A 19573-nucleotide genomic window follows, 5' to 3' on the forward strand; every position below is an offset into this window, starting at 1 on the left:
GATATTCTAAGAACAACAATTTCAAGTAAGAATTCAACGGTTAAATAATGAATATGAAATAAAGGAAACAAGAACGTCAACTAAACACGTAGTGCAATTAACAAATAAGAGCTAAGACAAATAGAGCAAGTGAAATAGACCAATGATGATGAAAATAATATGTTAAGATAACTTAATTAAGGCATGAAAGGAATCTACATAGCTAAAACCGGTAAATTTTCACATTTAGCCTGTGTACACACTTCTCACCGTGCGTACACGGCCTCCACATGTTACAATTATCACAAAACAACACCAATCCTAAGGGGTAATTCCCCCACACAAGATTAGGCAAGACACTTACCTCAAAACACGATAACTCAATCCACTAGTAGGACTTTTCCTCGATTATCCAACTCCCAACGGCTCGAATATAGCCAAAACAACTTCATACCATAAATATAAGCTATAATAAACTATTTCGAATCATAAAGTTACGATCTTTGCAAAGAAATAAAAAGTCAACTTAAAAGATCAATCCGGGCGGAACCCTACCAAAATTACAAAATCCGAACACCTATTCGACCACGAGGCCAACCATACCAAAATACTCAAATCCGATCACAACGCGGCCTTCAAATCCTCAAATTAAAGCCTATGAAGTTTCTATAATTGTTCCCCAATTTTTTAACCCAAAACACTAATTAAATGATGAAAATAATGATATATTCATGCACTTTAACCAAATCCGAGTTAGAATCATCTACCCCCAATCACTTCTTTGAAAATGCCTCCAAGAAACTCTACCTTGAACTCCCAAAGTCAAATTATGAAAAATAACTCTAACCCTCATTTTTGATATTTTACATTCAGCCCAGACGTCCTCTTTCGCAAACGCGGAAAGTGCCTCACGTTCGCAAGGCACAAAACTCTGCTGCCCAGATCTACTCTTAAGAGAATGCGTAGTCTCCCTCACGAACGTGATGCTTCGCAGAGCTCTGCCTATGCGAATGTGTCCCCCTGGCCGCGAACGCGAAGGCTAAGGGCCTGGTGCCCAAGCATGCCTCTACCTTCTACGCGAACGCGAGCTCCCCATCGCGATCGCGGTGCACAACTTTCCCAGACCTTCGCGAACGTGTTGCGCTCTTCGCGAACGCGAAGGAAAAATCCTCACTCGCACAAAATACTCTCCGCGAACGCGAGACCTCTCTTGCGAACGCGTACAAGGAAACCAGCACCAGCAAAAATCATAAGTCTTCAAGTTTCGAAATGCACCGAACATGGTATGTATCACACCCGAGACCCCCTGGACCTCAACCAAACACACCAACAAGTCCTAAAACATCATACGAACTCGTTCGAAACGTCAAATCTCATCAAACAACACTAGAACCACGAATCGCGCATCGATTCAAGCCTAATGAACTTTCGAATTTCAAAACTAATGTCGATTCATACCAAAATAACTCCAGTTGACTTCAAATTTTGCACATAAGTCATAAATGACATGACAAACCTATTCCAATTTCCGGAATCGAAATCCGACCCCAATATCAATAAAGTCAACTCCTGATCAAACTCTCCAACCTTCCAAACCTTCAATTTTCTAACTTTCGCCAATTCACGCCGAAACATTCTACGGACCTCCAAATCAAAATCCAAACATGCTCCTAAGTCCAAAATCACCATACGGAGCTATTGGAACCGATAAAACTCCATTCCGGAGTCGTCTACACAAAAGTCAAACTACGGTCAACTCTTACAACTTAAACCTCCAACTTATGCACTATGTGTCCCATTTCACTTCGAAACTCACCCGAAACCAAAACCAAATATCCCGGCAAGTCACATAATCACAATATAACATAGAAGAGGCAATAAATAGGGAATCGGGGCTAAAATACTCAAAACGACCGACCAAGTTGTTACAATTTAGGACTCCAAGTGGACTAAGATTTTACATTAATATTCGTTTAACAGGCAAAGGAGTAATACTACCCAGAAAGGAATTAAATCTCCATATACACGAGTTATACATAAAAAAGGAATAAAAATATATTTCTTGCCACAAAGTTCATTAGTTGTCTATAAGACTTGGTATGCTACGTATGAGCCAAAACTTATATAAAATTAAAAATTCTACTTGACTTTTAAACTCTTTAGAGTAAAGTTTACATTAAACGAAAAATTATAAACTTTTTGTTGTCTGAGTAATATTTTAGATCTTTAAAATCAATTAAAATTTTGGTTATTATCCTTTTTCATATTTAAACTATGTAGGAAATTTAAATATTTAGGACTTTAATATTAATTATAATTAAAATTTTGATTAATTTTAAGTTCCTTAATATTAAGATCTTAGATACAATTAATTGATTTTAAAGAAATAATTAACAATAATTCCTTCCATTTTATCGTTGAACTATATATATGAACTATAATACATTGTCATATTATATTTGTACTACCTTCTTACTCGAATATTATTTTTCTATTCATCGTAAACTCCGCTAACCCCCTCAACCTTTAGGGTTATTAGATAAAAATTACCTCAATATTCATAATTATTATTCTCTTTAACTCAAAATAAAATTCTAAAAATACTTCCAAAATGATAATAATTGCACGTTAGGTGTACATAGTTTAATAGTATATTAATAATTTTTTCAAAGTTTTATACTTATTAAGATAGGGTACACGCGCAATGCGCATATCCTAAGACTGTTATATATAAATAGATTTCCAATCATTTTAAGCACCTCAATTATCCCAACGAATATCTATTACTTCTCACCGGTAGAGATATCAGGTGGAAAAAATCACTTAGTATTTGAAGGAAAGTACATGTATTATTAGTTACCAAAAAAAGACGTGCATTATTAATGATGTCAAGGGAGAAATGCCCCAAGGCAAACCACCGCAACTTCAACGCCAACAAACCAAGGTTGAAATTATTTTTACAACCGAGAAACCGTTGAAAGCAAACGGCACATGGTTCGAAACTCGATAAATATGAATCCGCCTCTCTACCTTTCTTCACTTAAATGCCAGAATTTTATCTTCAACAAGATTCAAACTCATGCCGTGCACTGAACCTACACCGTGCATTGTGTTCTTACCACCAGACCAAAGCCCAGGGGCCTAACCAAGGTTGAAAGTTGTGCATAAAGTAGCAAATTCCAATCTTTTACTATAATTTGAAGACAAAATCTGGTGCAATTACATACTGAATAGGTACCCTTGTCCTACAACAAAATTGGATACATCCAACCCTCTTTTTTCTCTATAATGTTTCCTCACCATCTACAAGTTATAAAAAGAAATCTTTCTAAATTAGGCTGATTTCAGCTTGGCAGATGATGATGCTAGATATGCAAGGGTTTTGTGCCCGACAAACATCAAGAAGATCCCTAAAATGCCAAGTGCTTTAAGTGTTGTGAATAGATTCAGCTGCACGCAAAGAAGCAAATAAGTATGTGTAGTTATTAGCAAGTATAAACACGTAAACAAGCCGAACAAATAAATCAGAGTATCAGACAAGTTAAATTAGAAAGCTTTCCACAGATATAGAGCATAGGTGAACACAGCACAGAGTAACTTTCAGTTTACAGATTCCAAAGTTTCAGAATTGTTAAATCAAACACAAGGCATTCCAAAACCTTGTTGATGTACTATAACTATTCGTTAGGATTTGTACTTCCAACTTCCGAAAACTGAACCACCAGTGTTTTTGAATTAGACCAAAAATCAGTTTAGTTTAAGGAATAGATAGATAGAAGTTGAACTAATTTCCTTCTGTCTCCTCGTGTTGTTTCCTAAATAAAAAATGAAGTAATAGAAATGCTGCTAAACGGAAGTCGATGAATTCTCATATAAAGGAGATCCAGAGAAAAAAGATAGCATGGACAGACCTGCAACCAGAATAGAAGATAGAGTGATAAGACAGCTGCAATGCCAAGGTGGAAAAGAATGGCAAATGTAGCAGGTGCTGATGCTTTTGGGAAGTTCTTCAGGTTGACTTGCAGCCTCAAAAGCTGAGGAGATATTAAAGCACAAAAAATTAACCACAACAAAAGTATTATAAGAGAGGAATATAAAGCTTTGGATCAAATCCAAGGCAAAGCAAACAATTGGAGACGAAGCAATCATATAGCTGTTATCTCTTTTGATAAAGGAGAACACACTACCGTTCATCACAATCAACTAATTAAGAAAAGAATTCGAGAGCATTACCCCCACCAAAAATCCAACGAATGGCAAGAGAACAAGGGCCAGAAAGGTGAGTGAAAGCTCCTTAGGAGGTCTTTTTTCCGGAGCTCTGAATATGTGTGATATTTCTGCCTTGGGCCCAAATCTTGAGGAAGCGTCAACAGCTTGTGGAGGGCGAGCTGCCTTTTCTGGAGGCTCTGGTAGATCTAATTCAATTGAACCCAGATGTTGGAAGAACGAGTTCTCCTGGAGGAAAATTCAACGAACCCCAGGAATCATTAGAAGAAATTTCTTTACTGCTGTTCTGCTTAAAAATTGGCCAAAATGTGACACAATATGTAGAGCATTTATGGAGCTAAAAATCAATACTTACCATGACAGCATCCCCAACTGTAAGTTGAATGTCATATCTACCTGATAGATAGAAAAACTTCTCGACTAGTCCAAGAAAATCCTACAAAGCAGAAAGCCATTTAAATACAGGGGTTAGCTCTTCCAGTCATTGTTGGTATTGGAGATACAGCAATTTTAGTGATGCTTTTTATTGGGATTGGAACTTGAGGCTAGGAAACTATTAATGTTTAGCTAGACAAAAATCCAATAGCAAATCACCAACCACATCAACTGCGAGCATCAATATGGTAATAAATTGGAATAACTTCTTAGAAGTTGTGCCGAATTCAGAAATAAGTCCATACTCCTCCCTATGTCAAAGTAAGTAGAGAGAGAGAGAGAGAGAGAAATGATTTAAAAAACTTAACTAGTATTATTTCAAATTTTTTTCCAGAATTTCCCACCACAAAGATGTGTTCCACTTTGCTCTCATGTCTCAACTTGAGGAAAGCCTGCAGAGGAAATCGGTAAGCCCAACAACTGGCTATTATAGAACCGTTCGCTAAAAGGATAAGGTGAGCCTCCAACCTGGTGCGGCTTAAAAGCATTCCCTAGAGGAGAAGTTAATTGGAATGACAACCGTAGCTTTTGAAGATGGTTTGCTGAGAGAGAGATAGTGTTCTCCCCAGCCAAATCAAGCCTGTAAAAGAACACACATAGAGAAAGATAAACTATCGATGTGGTGAAGGCACATATACGATGCTTGCACAATTTTCAACTAGTATCAGTTGGCATAGAATTGTACATATGACAGTATAAAAAAACAGCATGAAAAAGTTAACAAGACAGTACTCAAATGATAATAATTAGAAATGAAAAAATTGCACCTTCCATTAAATCAAGGAAGTCATACGATGTGATGGAAGTTATGTAAAGGTAAATCCTATGAACTACTTGAAGGTTTGAATCACCCTTTAAGTTTCTCGAGTGAAAGTTTTAGAAATCTAAATAGGGTAGATAGTGATGCAATGTAAATAGAATCAAAACTAACCGTCTAGATACAGAAAAGGAAAACCTTCAATAGGACATCTTTATCAAAAAAGAACTTCGACCAAGCTAATAAAACAGCACAGAATAATGCATTCGTATTCACCACTAACATGGAAAAGACAGGTGTTAAAGCGTTAGAAACGTATTGAATAAAGTTTCCAGTGTATCATAATAGAAGGTGGTTCCTCTTGGCTCTTCAAGAAAGGTAGAAGAGACAAGCTTGAGCCTAGTTCAGCAGTTCACGTGTGCCCTGTTAAGCGTAAAGTGGCAAATGGAGATGCACTCTTCAGGTTCACAAGCTAAAACATTTAAAAAGGAAAAAAAAGATCAAAAGGCGAAGGAAAAATGTATTTAACCCAAAAAGAAATATGAAAAAGGGGAAAAAGAAGAGCAAACGTACAGTGAAGAATACTGTAAATTCTGTGAAAGTAAAGACCAAGCATTATTGGCATAGAGAATTGCATTAGAATTAGAGAATTCTATTATTAATTCTATGAATTCTATGACCCAACTAAGCTGATTCTATGAATTCTATTATTAATCTAAAATTAGAGAATTGCATAGCTTCGATAAACACTTGCAGATAATTTTCAAGTTAACCAACTACAACAAAATTTTGATTATTAACCCTCTCGAAAGATGCTTGAATAAGCATTCGTGTTATGTGAAGTTCCCGAAGGGATGACTAAGTTGTTGAGACAAGTAACTCGGAGGTCCCAGGTTCAATTCCAGCTACAACATTTGGTGTGAATTATCACTCTTATTGTGAGCCTAACTGCTCTACCCTTAACGGAGCAGGATTACCCAACACCTATGCTTGTAGGCTGTAGTGACCCGGTGGATTAGTCGAGATGTGCGCAATTTACTAGACTTAATACCACCATCATTAAGAGAAAGAATAACATTATGTAAATTGATATTACAGTTGATGTAAGATCGCATTCAAAGATGGCCAGTTCTTCAAATTTAATTAATGACAACGTGATACAGCACGTAGAAAAAAATCTTAGACCTACTTAATATTTCCTTCTACAATGAATAGCTAAAAATGTCAAAACAGGAAAGGAACAAACTTTTCAGTGTTAAACATAGCTTTAGAGGCTCTTACTAGATAGGGTGGGCAGAATAGAAGTCTCACACTACTAGCTTTAGTTTTGAGCATACAGCAGCAGTCAGGAATGAATGTTATACTAAACTATCCGCAAATATGTTTCGTATTTTGAGGCATGATACTTGCATTTATCATACCAGAAACAAGTCAACGGTAATCAACAATACAAAGTATCAGTAAATGAAGACAATAGGACAAATAAATAGTCAATGATTATAACAGAAAAGCGCTCGTTGAAGTATATATGTGTCATGGACATTGAGAAAAGAGACAGCAGAAAAGCACATACCTCTTTTGAGTTTCCACATTACCAAGATCGCTGTCGAGAACAGCAACCTCTGCATGGTCAACTTTGACAAATCCTGTCACGTATATGGGTACTTTTGTTCGTCCTCCAGCGGCATAGATCTTTTTATCCTCTGGATTGTGAAGGACAATCTAGAAGATCATCCAGAAAAGAAAGGTCGGAGATAAAAAAAGAATCAAGTTGAAGGCGTGAGAGATTCTGAGGGAGGGGGAATGAGAAGCTGAACATTTTAACAAGGAAAAGGGAATCAGAGGCCATACCTCAAAAGTAAAAACGTAACTGCCAGCGTCAATGTTCTCTGGCAATACATCTAAGAAATGCACAGCATTTTCAGGGTCAAATTTGAGATTCTGCAGAGCACAAATTTCAAACAAATTAAAGTTAAGGAAAAGAAAAGATATCTATACTATTTTAATCAAAATATACTAGATTTCCATCAGCTGCATTCGATCACAAACAAAAACCCTATGCACCTGATCAATGATAGAAGCATCTTTGGAACCAGAGGTGAAGATCTGCTTGAGTTTGACTGACAGAGAAGGTGCAGCAGAGCCCAAAACAGTGTTTACGTTCACCTAATTTTAAGAATGACAAATGTCAACAATTGCGATCCATTGGTGAGCACTTAAAACAACCAAGACAACCAAATACTCTGTACAAGCAAGAAGGGGTTTTTTTTTTTTTGTACAAGCAACAATGCTGACTTGTACTTGTAAAATAAGGCCCACTTAACCTTATTGTGAGAAAACCCCTTTCAAGCCATCATTTTTTTAAATCTAAACCAGTCTTTCAAGCCAATATCCTTGTTAGTATACTATAGTTATCGCTAAAGAAACAAAAAAATAAGAAAAAGGCGTCAGTGTAACTTAAATCCAAAATGAGTGGTAAGAATAAACAAGTGTGGAGGAAAACTAAAGAGAATACTAAGTAATCAAAACTTGAGGAAAAAGAGATCAACGTGCCACACCTTAAGCTGGTCTTTCCTAGTCAATGAAAGCACAGCAGTCGGGAGCGACAAAATCAAAGGAATGGAGACCCTGTATATAGAAAATAAATTTGTGACATATATAAGTAAAGAATGCTGCTAGCTGCTAAGGTGCTTCATCTGAAATTGAACTTTACTAGACATAAACAAATTCCCTGAAATACTGGATTTGGGAAAAGGGAAAATGGAGTAAATCGTAGTCACCCACCTATTGTTTTCTAAGGAAGCCAGTGCATCAAGTTGATAAAACAAGTCTTCTGCATTTCCAGGAATTCCGACACCGAGGAAAAACCTTGCTAAACCTAAGATTTTGTCACCTGGAAGCTGCTTATAATAGAGGAAATTATTATCAAGCTTTCATATGATAGTTGAAAAAAATACGAAAACATCAAGTATTAGACTACCGTACATTTAAATCTTCATCAGATGCTATGGCAAATGCTGTGATACCACGCACCACAGCTGATGAAGCTGATAGGGGACTCTGATATCCATGAGCATCAACAAGCTTTTCATCAAAGTAATAAGCCCCATCATCTGTAACATGACAATTGTTTTTAGAATGACACTGAGTTTGCGAGCCTGATTCGGCAAACTGCAGCGTCGGCTCTAAATAGGCTAGAACTGTATCGAGTTCTTGTTTTTTAATAACGTAGAACGAATCTAATTAGTTCCTTCTTGGGAAAACTACAAAACGCATAAGTAGCATCTAGCGAATGTGTCAAAGACTAAGCGCATCGAACTTCTCAATCAAATAGCACCAGATACAACAGTAATTATTTTCACTTTTGTCCATCAGACCATTCCAATAAAACATACTTGGCTTCTGGCTCCCCTTCCTTACATCTTTCTCAACCAGCTCATCAAACACAAACATTTTCGAGTCAAATATATGAAAACAAATTTACGTGTTATGTATTTCTCCAGAGTAAGAAGGTACAACCAGGTTTCAGCCTTCTTACATCAATTGGAGTGACATATAGATTCAACCTTTCATTATGGGATAGTACACAAGTTCTCCACCCAAAAAAAAAAACAGGGAACATTCACCACAAGAAAAGGTGAGGTACCTCAAAATCAAAGATCATTTTCTAAGCGTATAATCGTTCTCCATAACTGGAAAGGACTAAAGAAATTGCTCGGTTATCAAATGAGGAAACATAAGGAAGCACCTGACATGTTTCACCTTGTTTTAACTTGCAGCATCCACTAATAAACACTTTCACTTGAACTTTCAATATCAAGAAAACAGCAAGGAAATCATACTAAATCCTTTGTTTCTCTACTAAATAATACTAATATATAAAAGGAAGAGCACTAAGTTTTTTTCTTGGGTAATTGTATGGAACAGAGAAATAATACCTGTTTAACATACAACAGTATCACCTACTCTGACAAAAAATGACAAAATTCGCAATATTTTTATGAACTATACGTTTTATTTATTTTCTTGGCCGGCACCTGACATAAGGAGGGACCTAATGTATGTTACCAAACAAGGATCATAAGGAGGGCCGAGGGCACCTAACATGTTTCACTTTGTTTTAACTTGCTGCATACACTAATAAATACTTTCACTTGAACTTCCAATATAAAGAAAAACAGCTAACATACTAAATCACAAAAGCAAGAGCTCTAAATTTCTTTCTTAATGAATGATATGGAAAAGAAATATAACACCTTTTTAACACAGCAATATCACCTGCTATGACGAAAAATCACAAAAATTCATATAATTTATATAGGCTATATGTTTTTCTTTCTTTCTTGGCTAGCAAGGAATACAAGATAAATTAGAACACCATGTCTTTTGCGGTATCTAAAAGTAAAGCTTTGACAAGTAAGGAGATTTTATCTGGTGCATCCAAATGAATACGCAGACCTAAAACATTTAAAAACATCTAATGCCATTTATTCTATATAGCATAGGCACATCCGTGTACACCGACGTAAGTTCAGATCTTAGAACAGGGAAATCTCAAGCAAAATTTCCTATCAGCTACTGACAACCTAGAAAAGCAAAGAAGAATTAAGAGTGAACATGAGAGAAAGGAGAACATAGGAAAGAACAAAAGAGGTGGATACCATATTTCTCAACACCGTCCAGAAGCTTCGATATGTCATTTTTCACCAGGCTAATCTGCCGACAGAAAAAAATAGCGGTAGAAAACTAGTTATCTCACAAAAGAACGAAGCATTCACATGGGGAAAGATTAAACAAAAATCAGAAAGCTGATAACATATAATGTACTTCCAAGTGAAGCATAAGACAGCTTCAGCACATAAGCTGACATATTGGTCCCACAAAACTCAATGCTGCCTAGACATATTCATAGATACATGCAATATGGCATCAAGTGACTGGCAATCCTTTGTCTCTGCTTTATCTCCTGTATGTGCACCCCCTCAAACATGTAAGGGGTCATTTGGTAGGATGTATAAGGAAAAATAATACATGTATTAGCTTTGGTACTACTAATCCCTTATTTGGTAGTTATTTTAAACCTATGTATAACTAATACACTCTATTCAGTATTATTCTTATACATAGCAAACCATGGCATTAGCAATACCATGATTTTTAATACATGAATAAGCATGTATAAAGACAGAAGTGCCCTTTCAAAACTTTTTCAAATCCTTTCAAATGTTTTTCAAAGAGTACTTTTGTAAACAAACATTTATTTTTAAAATTTATGCAATGCATGTTATTTTTAATACACCAAACTAAACCGTCGATAAGAAATAATCCCCGCATAACTAACCCCATTATTACTAATCCTTGCATTACTAATACACCCTATACAGTACTATTCTTGTACACCCTACCAAACGACCCCTAAGAGTATATAAACTTTTTTCATCCTTTTTGCAACATGAGAAAACAAAAACACAAAGCTTCAGATATTAGTATCACATGAGGGGTATAGTATGATTTTCTTGATCGCTTTAGAAAATTACTCAGCAAATCTGCCATCACTCCCTATTCCCAAATCGTGACATCTTGTAATAAGTAAGCTTGAATCCACACAAAAAATGCACATTAAGTGGCAAAATAATGGAGGCAAATGAAACATATGCAAATACCATATTCAGTAACCTCTCCAGTGATAGCAGTCAGAAACTCACATTCAATACCATCAAAATGAACTGAAAAAACAATGACCAGTGACTAGTGTACTGAAAAAACACTGACCAGTGTATTAAACTGCTAATCAGGTTCAAAAACTAGTTAAATTTTAATTCAAATTTATTAGTTCTTATACTACGTTTCTAATGTCATATTCATAAACCCTGATGTATCCATCCAATTGATTTCTTCTCCATCATCCGCTTATCAGTGCTGTGAGTTTCTGATGCTCAGATCTGCTTATTATAAAAACAAAAGGAGGGGGGGCCTTATCACATCCATCCGGCACGTTTCCTTAGCAATTAATATCGCAGGTATATTTATTGGTCATACGGCCCTCATTAAGAGTGAGTCTATAGGTACTGAAATGAACCTCTTAGCAGTTAGCATGTTGACGCCTACACATAAGTGCCCTTAAGCAAAGCGAAGCACCTAGCCTATGCTACACCTAGCTTCAGGCTTATGCGACCCTTTAATAGCACCGACCAGGAGGATTACAAGCGGTAACTGAAGGCTTTCCATAGAAAGGAGAAGTATGACTCACCAGAGAACGATCAATCTCAGAAGATGCTAATGAAATGACACCAGCCAGGCTCTCAAGTGCAATTCCTGTAAGAGAATATTTTAACCATGAAAAAATAGCAACAAAAGAAATTAGCGATAAAGCATTCAAGCAAGAAGAGGGAGGACCTTAGGGAGCCATATATACAGATAGACAACTTTTTCCAGTATAATGCTAGACTATTGTCTTCTATAGAAAATAATCACCTGCAGCAAATGTACTAGACTCGGGATTGTTGGAGCTATAGCGCCATCTTCCATCACTTTGGCTAAGAGCCTGCCAAGAGCTCTCAAGTGTCAATATGCATTCTTACACCAAATATTACAGCAACAAATATTGACGAATGTTATGTAAATCATAACAGCAAGTGCACTTTGAAACCTTTATGGCACGGAAAACTGAATCAGCACCTCCAAGGTGTACATCAACTTCAGAAGCTTGACCCTACAGAGGAGATAGTCACAAGTAAAAAACAGAGAAAATCGTATCTTGACGATATCCAATTCCCTAATGAAGCTCACAAGCAACTCCATACAGAATATACACTGAGAAGCTTCAGCTTTTCTTTTTATCTGCTTTTGTTATCATTCTTTAGAGGGGTTCAAGAGGGGAAAGGAGTATCAGTATCAGTATCAGTTACTGTCGGGTATAATATAAAAGAAACTATGAGACATTTCTCCATGTTGCATTACCTCGATAAGGACTAAACTTTCAACTGAATAGTAGTAGTCGAGAAGTGAGCCAGCACTGTTCACGTTATCCTTAAGTCTATAGGCTATGCCCTTCACATAAACCCAGCGGTAGAGCAGAAAGATTAAGGAAGAGATATAAGTGAATATAATGCACCAAAAGTCATTATCATAAATCAAATCAGCAGTAAGCTTAAACATACAGCAAAAGCCTCATTGTTAAGCTCGCACTTCAATATCCTATTGACTCTCAATGCTTGAAACAAATCCTTCGATGCTGAAGATGGAGACCTAAGAGTATCCACCACTGATTTACATGTAACCGCCTTGATGTCAGGCTGTTTTCCAGTTCCAAGAACCTCAAATGACCTTAAGGCCTTGTATGTTACTTCAAGGCTGAAAAGAGGTAAAATAATCAACAGCTAGACACATACAACTGAATTTGCAAGATACAAAAAAATATCAGCTATAAGTTAGTAAAAACGCAAAGAAAAAAGGAACTTTTTCCTGACTGTCGCACAAAGAGTGCCAACTTAACATTTTTGCTATAGGTGACTATCAACAAATTTTAACACAGAGAGCACAATGAGCATCAACTGTGTTCATCCCCAGCTCCATCAGATTCTGATAACAATCGACTAATAAGGTAGCCAAACATTTTTTTTTATGAAGTAAGTAGATAGGTAGCCAAACATTGTTTTTCCTTTCACCCCTTTATTTCTTGCTGGGGAGCTGCAGGAAGAGTTTCAAAAAATACATCAAGCAAAATTTCTAGATTGCCAATAACCAAACTATTCCTCAGTTAAGAAATATTATAACCAAGATATCCACTATTAGCAGCTTCAAAACCAGATAAATACTGGACCCACCCCTTTACCATTCTCCACTCAAATACTAGACTTGGTTCACCAGTCAAGATTCGAACTTGTGAAGTTATTCCTCAGGTAACTAATACTCACTCAAAATTTTGTTTTAGGTAGCCAAAGCATTATATTATTCATTCTGGACCCTCAAATGATATCAAACATAAGCACTTCAGATATGTAGATGACATAGTTTAGAGCTCATCAACAGATACTACTATTCATAATAAAACACCCAGGTTGGGTGTAACCTGTATAACACTGTATACTTAACCCCAAATTTGACCAAACTGCTATTAACTCCTATCTACAATTATTTTCCCCATCATCAATGGTACTCAAAATGGCATAGTGAATACAACTCTCTTCATCCCATTTTATGTGGCACACTTTCCTTTTTGATTTGTCCCAAAAGAATAGCGCCTCCCCATATTTAAAAACAATACAACTTTAAACTACTCATTTTACCCTTATGATATGATTTATGGTCACACAAATATCTATGGCTTGTTTAATCACAAGCTTCGAAATTCTTTCTTTTTTTCTGAACTCTGTGTCCAGTCAAACATTGTGACATAACTTGGGATGAAGGGAGTAAAAGGTCAATACGGGAATGAGATCCGGCTCAAAAATTTTAGCTTCATAATCATCATCAACGTAAAATTTGTACAATTAACAAGCCAATGTTCAAAATTCTGCCAAGCCATCAAAAGGATCAACCACAAATCACCTGCTACAGAAACCCTTTTAACCATATTACTCTTTCTCAAACACTACACACTCAACAAATCCAAGAACACAAATGGGTTTATTGAGGGTTTAATTAAACCTTTCAAAAGATCCATCTTTGGGTGTAAGCAAATCTAAAGCTGCAGATCGGTGAGAATCTGAAATGGGTTTGAAGATTGCAGCTTCACAGATCAATGTACACACCGCTAGAATCAAAAATCCTAAAACTTTCCCCATTTTCTGCACACAAAATAATCAAGAAAAATGCAGTTTAAAATTTTGAGCATAAATTCCAAGAAAATAATTTGAATCAAAGTGCAAATGAGAACTTGGGGAAGAAGACTTACGAGTCTGCGCCACAGTGATGAGAGTGAGGCTCGATGGTTTTTGGAAGACTATGAACGTCTAAATCGAGTATAGAATTATGGTAAAATGACAAACATATCCCTTCTGTTTGGTGTAGGTTTAAAATAGTTTGTTAAAAGTGATACTTTTGTACTTTGTCAAATTACTCAAATATTTAATAAATTTTGGTTGTTAATTAAAAAAAAAAAAAAAAAGATGTAACCGGGAACTGTGAAGTTTTTGAAATTCTACTATTTTAATTTATTTATGGTGTCTGGATCAGTCTATTGAGGTGTAATTTTTGCTACTATTTGTTTATTTTTTGTGCTTGTTAGTTTTTTGTATTGCAAAATTCTGAATTTGATTGAACTTTTCTATTGTTTCTGGTTAGATTTTTTTTCATAATTCATATTAAATCTAACATTTAGAGTTTGTTAAGTATTTAACGGAGACCAAAAGTACCCACTTTTGACAAAATTAAAAGATAAAACCTACTCATAAGTATATTTAAGGGTTTTAAATCTCCTCATTCTCTTATTCATCAAAGCTTATCCAAAATCTCTGTGAAGATTACCACATTAGCCCTATCCTATCATTTGTATATATAATATATTTCAACGTTTATTAATATATTTTTCTGAATTTTATTTCTTAAAATAAAATAAAAAAAATATAGGATTGGCTCTTCCTTTAAGAAGTCATTGTGTAGCAAGCGCATAGTGTCCATTAGAAAGCCCATGAATTTTATTATTAACTTGATAAATTAATTTCAAGATATAATGATTTCCTATTATAATGGGAGGATGAACTTCATGTCCTTCCATCAAATATTTAGTTTTTTCCTAGATGTTCGGGTTTAAATCCATACCTATGGATTCACTGTCATTTCATGTCCTTTTTAATGAATTTTCCTTTTATTACTCTCTTTTACTATACTTTTCCTCCCTAGTAAAAGGGAGCTCGTTCGACACTATCAGTTTGATGATATTGCTAATGCAATGTGAGTCCATGTAATGTCATTGATTCTAATGTTCATGTCATTTCTAATGAATAGTGTAATTAGTGGTGAATAAGGGTGGCAAGTGGGCCGGTCCTTGGCCTAAACGAGCTAAGTGGTCCGGTCCAAACGGTTCCGGTCTAGGGCCGGTCCCAAATTAAACGAGCTAAACGGTCCCGGGCAACGGTCTTTTTATAGGGACCGGCCCGGGATCGGGACCGGGACCATTTGGTCACTGGCTAAACGGTCCCGGCCCGTGGGCTAAATGGGCTAAGTGGGCCCAACGGATTTTTAAAAAAAATAAATAAAAATTAGAGACAAAAGGATATTAAAAATAATATCTAAGTCTAAAGACAAAAATATTGTAAAGAGATATGCCTTGTAATTTTATTATATCATTAAAAATATGGCAATATCTTTCTTAGTCTTCATCCCCCTATGGAATGAGCACAACAAGGTGCTAATACCACCATTGAAAAGAAAAAGAAACTAATCAAGATGTGCCAAAATACAAGTTACATAATACATACTAATTTTTGTTCATACAAGTTACATGGTATCTCTTACAAACTTCATAAATCTATCAAGGTCCGGAGGAATTTTCGTTGGTGGTGACGGAAAAGCAGCTTGGTCATCGCCACTTCCGGGCGAAGCAACATCCTCCGCAAGTTCAGCTAGCATTTCTTCGTAAGCTTCGTCTTCATCTGGTTGTGATTTAGCAAGTCCAAAATTTCTTCTTTCCGACCGGATCCAATCTCTGAAAAGTACTGATTTTTCCAAGCTCTCCCTCATAGACGCTCTATAATCACCGAGTTGAAGTCTTGCTTGATTGAAAGCGCTCTCTAATGCCACTGTTGAAGCTTGAATAGTTAAAATGTCTCGGGTCATCCTTGAAAGAACTGGAAAGTATTTTTCTTTGTCCTTCCACTATTCCAAAAGATTAAAGGAGTCGTCGGGATTCACTTCCTCAATTCCCTGCGACAAATATACTTCAAGCTCATTTAGTTGTGAAAAATCACTACTACTAGAACCTTGAGAACCCCTAAACCTCGCCCAAGCACTAAGTGGTTTTACTCCCGCAGTTCTTTTAGATGATTGAGAATCAGAAGAAGAAGGAGTTGGAACATTTGGTCTAGCATAATTTAATGCAACTTGATAAGTATTAAAAATAGTTTGAGCATTTATTCTAATTGTGGCTATTGCTTCCGGAAGTTGAGACAATTCCTCATCTTCAAGTGCTAAACCATTATAAACAGTTTCATACAAAAAATGAGGACCTCCATAATTTCATACAAGAATTTAACAAAGTAGAAACACCATAAATAGGAGGAATAGGGAAAAAATATTTTTAAAACTTTTTTCTCATAGAATCAATAACAAGTTTATAAATTTCCCCACCCTCTAAAAAATGAGCAAATAAATTTGTAAGTTCTGCAATATAAACTAAACAGTTAGAAATAGTAGGATAATATTGCCCAGAAAATTCATTTGTAGCAATCTGAAATTTTTCTAAAAAATCTACAAGTATTTTAACATTAGCTCAATCCTCATTTGTAAGGTGCTCATCATCATCACTTACATGTGCATTAAATGTTGAGTTTATGGGGTTTCTATATTAATATGCAACAACCAAATTTTCATACATGTAATTCTATCTAGTTGGACAAGGTTTATGAACCTTTCTTTCTCTTAGGCCAAATTCATCGCATCTTTTAAAATATTCTCTAAATCCACTTCTACGGTTTTAATAAAAAAGTCAGTTAAGAGCCATTTTAAACTTTTCAATTTCAATATTTAAAATTCTCATACCATCACTCACAATTAAATGGTAATTATAACAAATACATCTAACATGAAAAATGTCACTAAATGCAGGATTTAGCGTTGTGGTAAGCAAGGCTATAGCATTTGTGTTACTAGTAGTATTATCCATTTAAATTGACATTATTTTATCACTAATGCAAAAATATCTACAAATATTTGTAATTGTGCTAGCAATAAACTGCCCTGTGTGACGTGAATTAATTATTCTATAAGAAATAATGCGCTTTTGCATTATCCAATCCTCATCAATCCAATAATTGGTAACAGTAAGATAATCACGGTCGTTACCACTTCTACCAATATCAGTTGTAATAGCAACACGATAATTTATATGAGTAAATAAATAGGGCAAATATTGTTCATATTCATGTTTATATTTATAAATATCGCTCTTTACGGTTGTGCGAGGAAAACCTTTATAAGTAGGATTAAAAAAAATTCTAATATAATGCGCAAAGTTAGGGTCAGAAGGAAAACTATAATGTAAACACATAATAGTTACCATTTTTGCCAATTCTTCCTGGTCTTTTTTTGGATCATAATATAAAATACCACCGGTAACAGTGTTAATTACCCGTTGAAATTAATTTGAACCGGTACTAGGGTCAACCTGACTAGGAGTAGGTAGACTTTTCCCCTCGGCCAAAGCTTTCAGACGAAGATATTTCACTTTATTTTGAGGGTGTTTCAATATGTGTCTAGCCAAAGTTTCCCCCCCCCCCCCCCCCCCCTCCCGATCCAAAATATTTAAAAACTAACTTCGTGCCACAAGTTTTACACTTAGCCTTATTTTCTGGAATTAGTTGAGTAAAAAATGGCCAAACGGGAAATATTTCTGTCCGTTTGCTAGGTTGTCACTAGTTGGATCAACATCAGGAGCAGGACTAGTTGGTGTATCATTATCCGGTTGAGTTTCATCAAAATCTACTTCTTCGTCATCATTTTCATCAATAGTTGGATTAGAATAAAGAGCATTCATTAATTCATGGTCTAATTGTTCAACAACTCTAATATTATGGCAAAATTGACTTTCAGTAAATTGTAATAAACTATTATCGCTATCAAGAATAGCAGGTGTAGGACGGATATGGAGTTTGGTTCGGGGAGCTCGGGGCAGTGGAGGAGGAACATATTGAGTACTAGATTCGTCACTCTTGAATTTTTCCTTATTTTTACCAAATTATTTTTTAAGGAAGCCATCTTAATTAATAAAGTAATAGAAAATAAATAAAACAAACAAAACTATAATATTAAAACTTAAGAGTTGAAACGAGTTTACCGAATTGACGAACAACTTGTTGAAAATTGATTATCGTTGAAAACTTTAATTCATCAACTTCATAATTGTTTCACGAATTGTAACAACAAAGTAAGCAATAGTAGCAATTATAGAAGAAAATTAGAGAGAGATTGTGATAGATTGATGATTTTGTAAGAAAAATGAAAGAATGAGGGGCTATTTATAGTTGAAAATAGGAAAAAAGTGTAATTATAAAAAGTTTGGGATTAAAACAAAGTTGGGGGGTTAAAAGGCTATTTTATAAATAGCCAACGGCTATATTTTTTTTTTAAAAATTTTTAAAAAATATATTCGTTGGGGCCGGTCCCGATCCCTGGCGGGCCAAATGGTCTCGGGCCTGGCGGGCCCAAAGCATAGGACCTGCCCGCGAGATCGGCCCAAGCCCACTAAAACCGGCCCATACGGTCCTGGCCCGTTGAGCCCGTTTGGCCCGCAGTCCCGGACTGGTCCCGAGCCTGAACCGGCCCACTTGCCGACCATAGTGGTGAACCGAAAAGTGCTTCATCGATGGAACATGATACGCCAACATTGACTAGTGGAATGGGGGTGATATATACTAAACCTTATGGTAGTTTGGTATGAAGTATAAGAAGGTATAGTGTTGGTATAAAAATTTAATATCATCTTAATATTTTGTTTGATTAGCAAATTTGGTATAAGTTATTCCGGGATTAAAATTAGCACCGGGATAACTTATACCTTGTAGAGGGTGAGGTAATTAGTGCCGGGATAACTTATAACTTCTTCTTATAAATTATGCAATTGTCATTTTTAATACAACATACCAAATAGTGGATAAAAAATAATATCGAAATAACTAATCTCAATATAATTAATCTTAGCCTAACTTATCCCGGCATAAGCCGTATTCAAACCACACAACCCACCCCATTATAAGCGTATATCTTGCATTTTGCTTCACAAACTGGTTCTTTGTACTGGAAGTTTTTTTGTCGGATGGTAAGTCCATGTGCCAAGAAAAATCATGTTCTAACAGAAGTAAAGCTTTTGAGATAGATATTGAGCGTTTTACTGTGTTTTCTAGAGAATTAGTGAGGAGGAAAATAGTTAAATATAAGAAATAAACCAAATATTCTTCATACGATTCTCACTTATGTGATCATACAATTTAGTGTAGAAAGAAAATTTTACTTGTCCTG

General features: G+C 35.7%; 1 protein-coding gene across 1 annotated transcript; it reads right to left on the minus strand.

Moving 5' to 3' along the window:
- Positions 1–3144: 3144 nt before the first annotated feature.
- Positions 3145–14423, minus strand: LOC104093166 (dolichyl-diphosphooligosaccharide--protein glycosyltransferase subunit 2-like). The gene is made up of 20 exons (XM_009598888.4): positions 14295–14423; positions 14048–14187; positions 12559–12751; positions 12359–12448; positions 12048–12110; positions 11873–11942; positions 11649–11713; positions 10060–10114; positions 8384–8511; positions 8183–8298; positions 7957–8026; positions 7463–7564; positions 7250–7339; positions 6972–7120; positions 5110–5221; positions 4950–5033; positions 4562–4642; positions 4213–4434; positions 3891–4013; positions 3145–3429 (listed from the first exon to the last, which is right to left on the minus strand). Exons 2-20 carry the CDS (start codon positions 14182–14184, stop codon positions 3313–3315), a joined length of 2067 nt encoding a protein of 688 aa, XP_009597183.1. The 5' UTR covers positions 14185–14187; positions 14295–14423; the 3' UTR covers positions 3145–3312.
- Positions 14424–19573: the final 5150 nt, after the last annotated feature.

This window comes from Nicotiana tomentosiformis, chromosome 11 (assembly GCF_000390325.3).
Source record: "Nicotiana tomentosiformis chromosome 11, ASM39032v3, whole genome shotgun sequence".
NCBI classification, from domain to species: domain Eukaryota; kingdom Viridiplantae; phylum Streptophyta; class Magnoliopsida; order Solanales; family Solanaceae; genus Nicotiana; species Nicotiana tomentosiformis.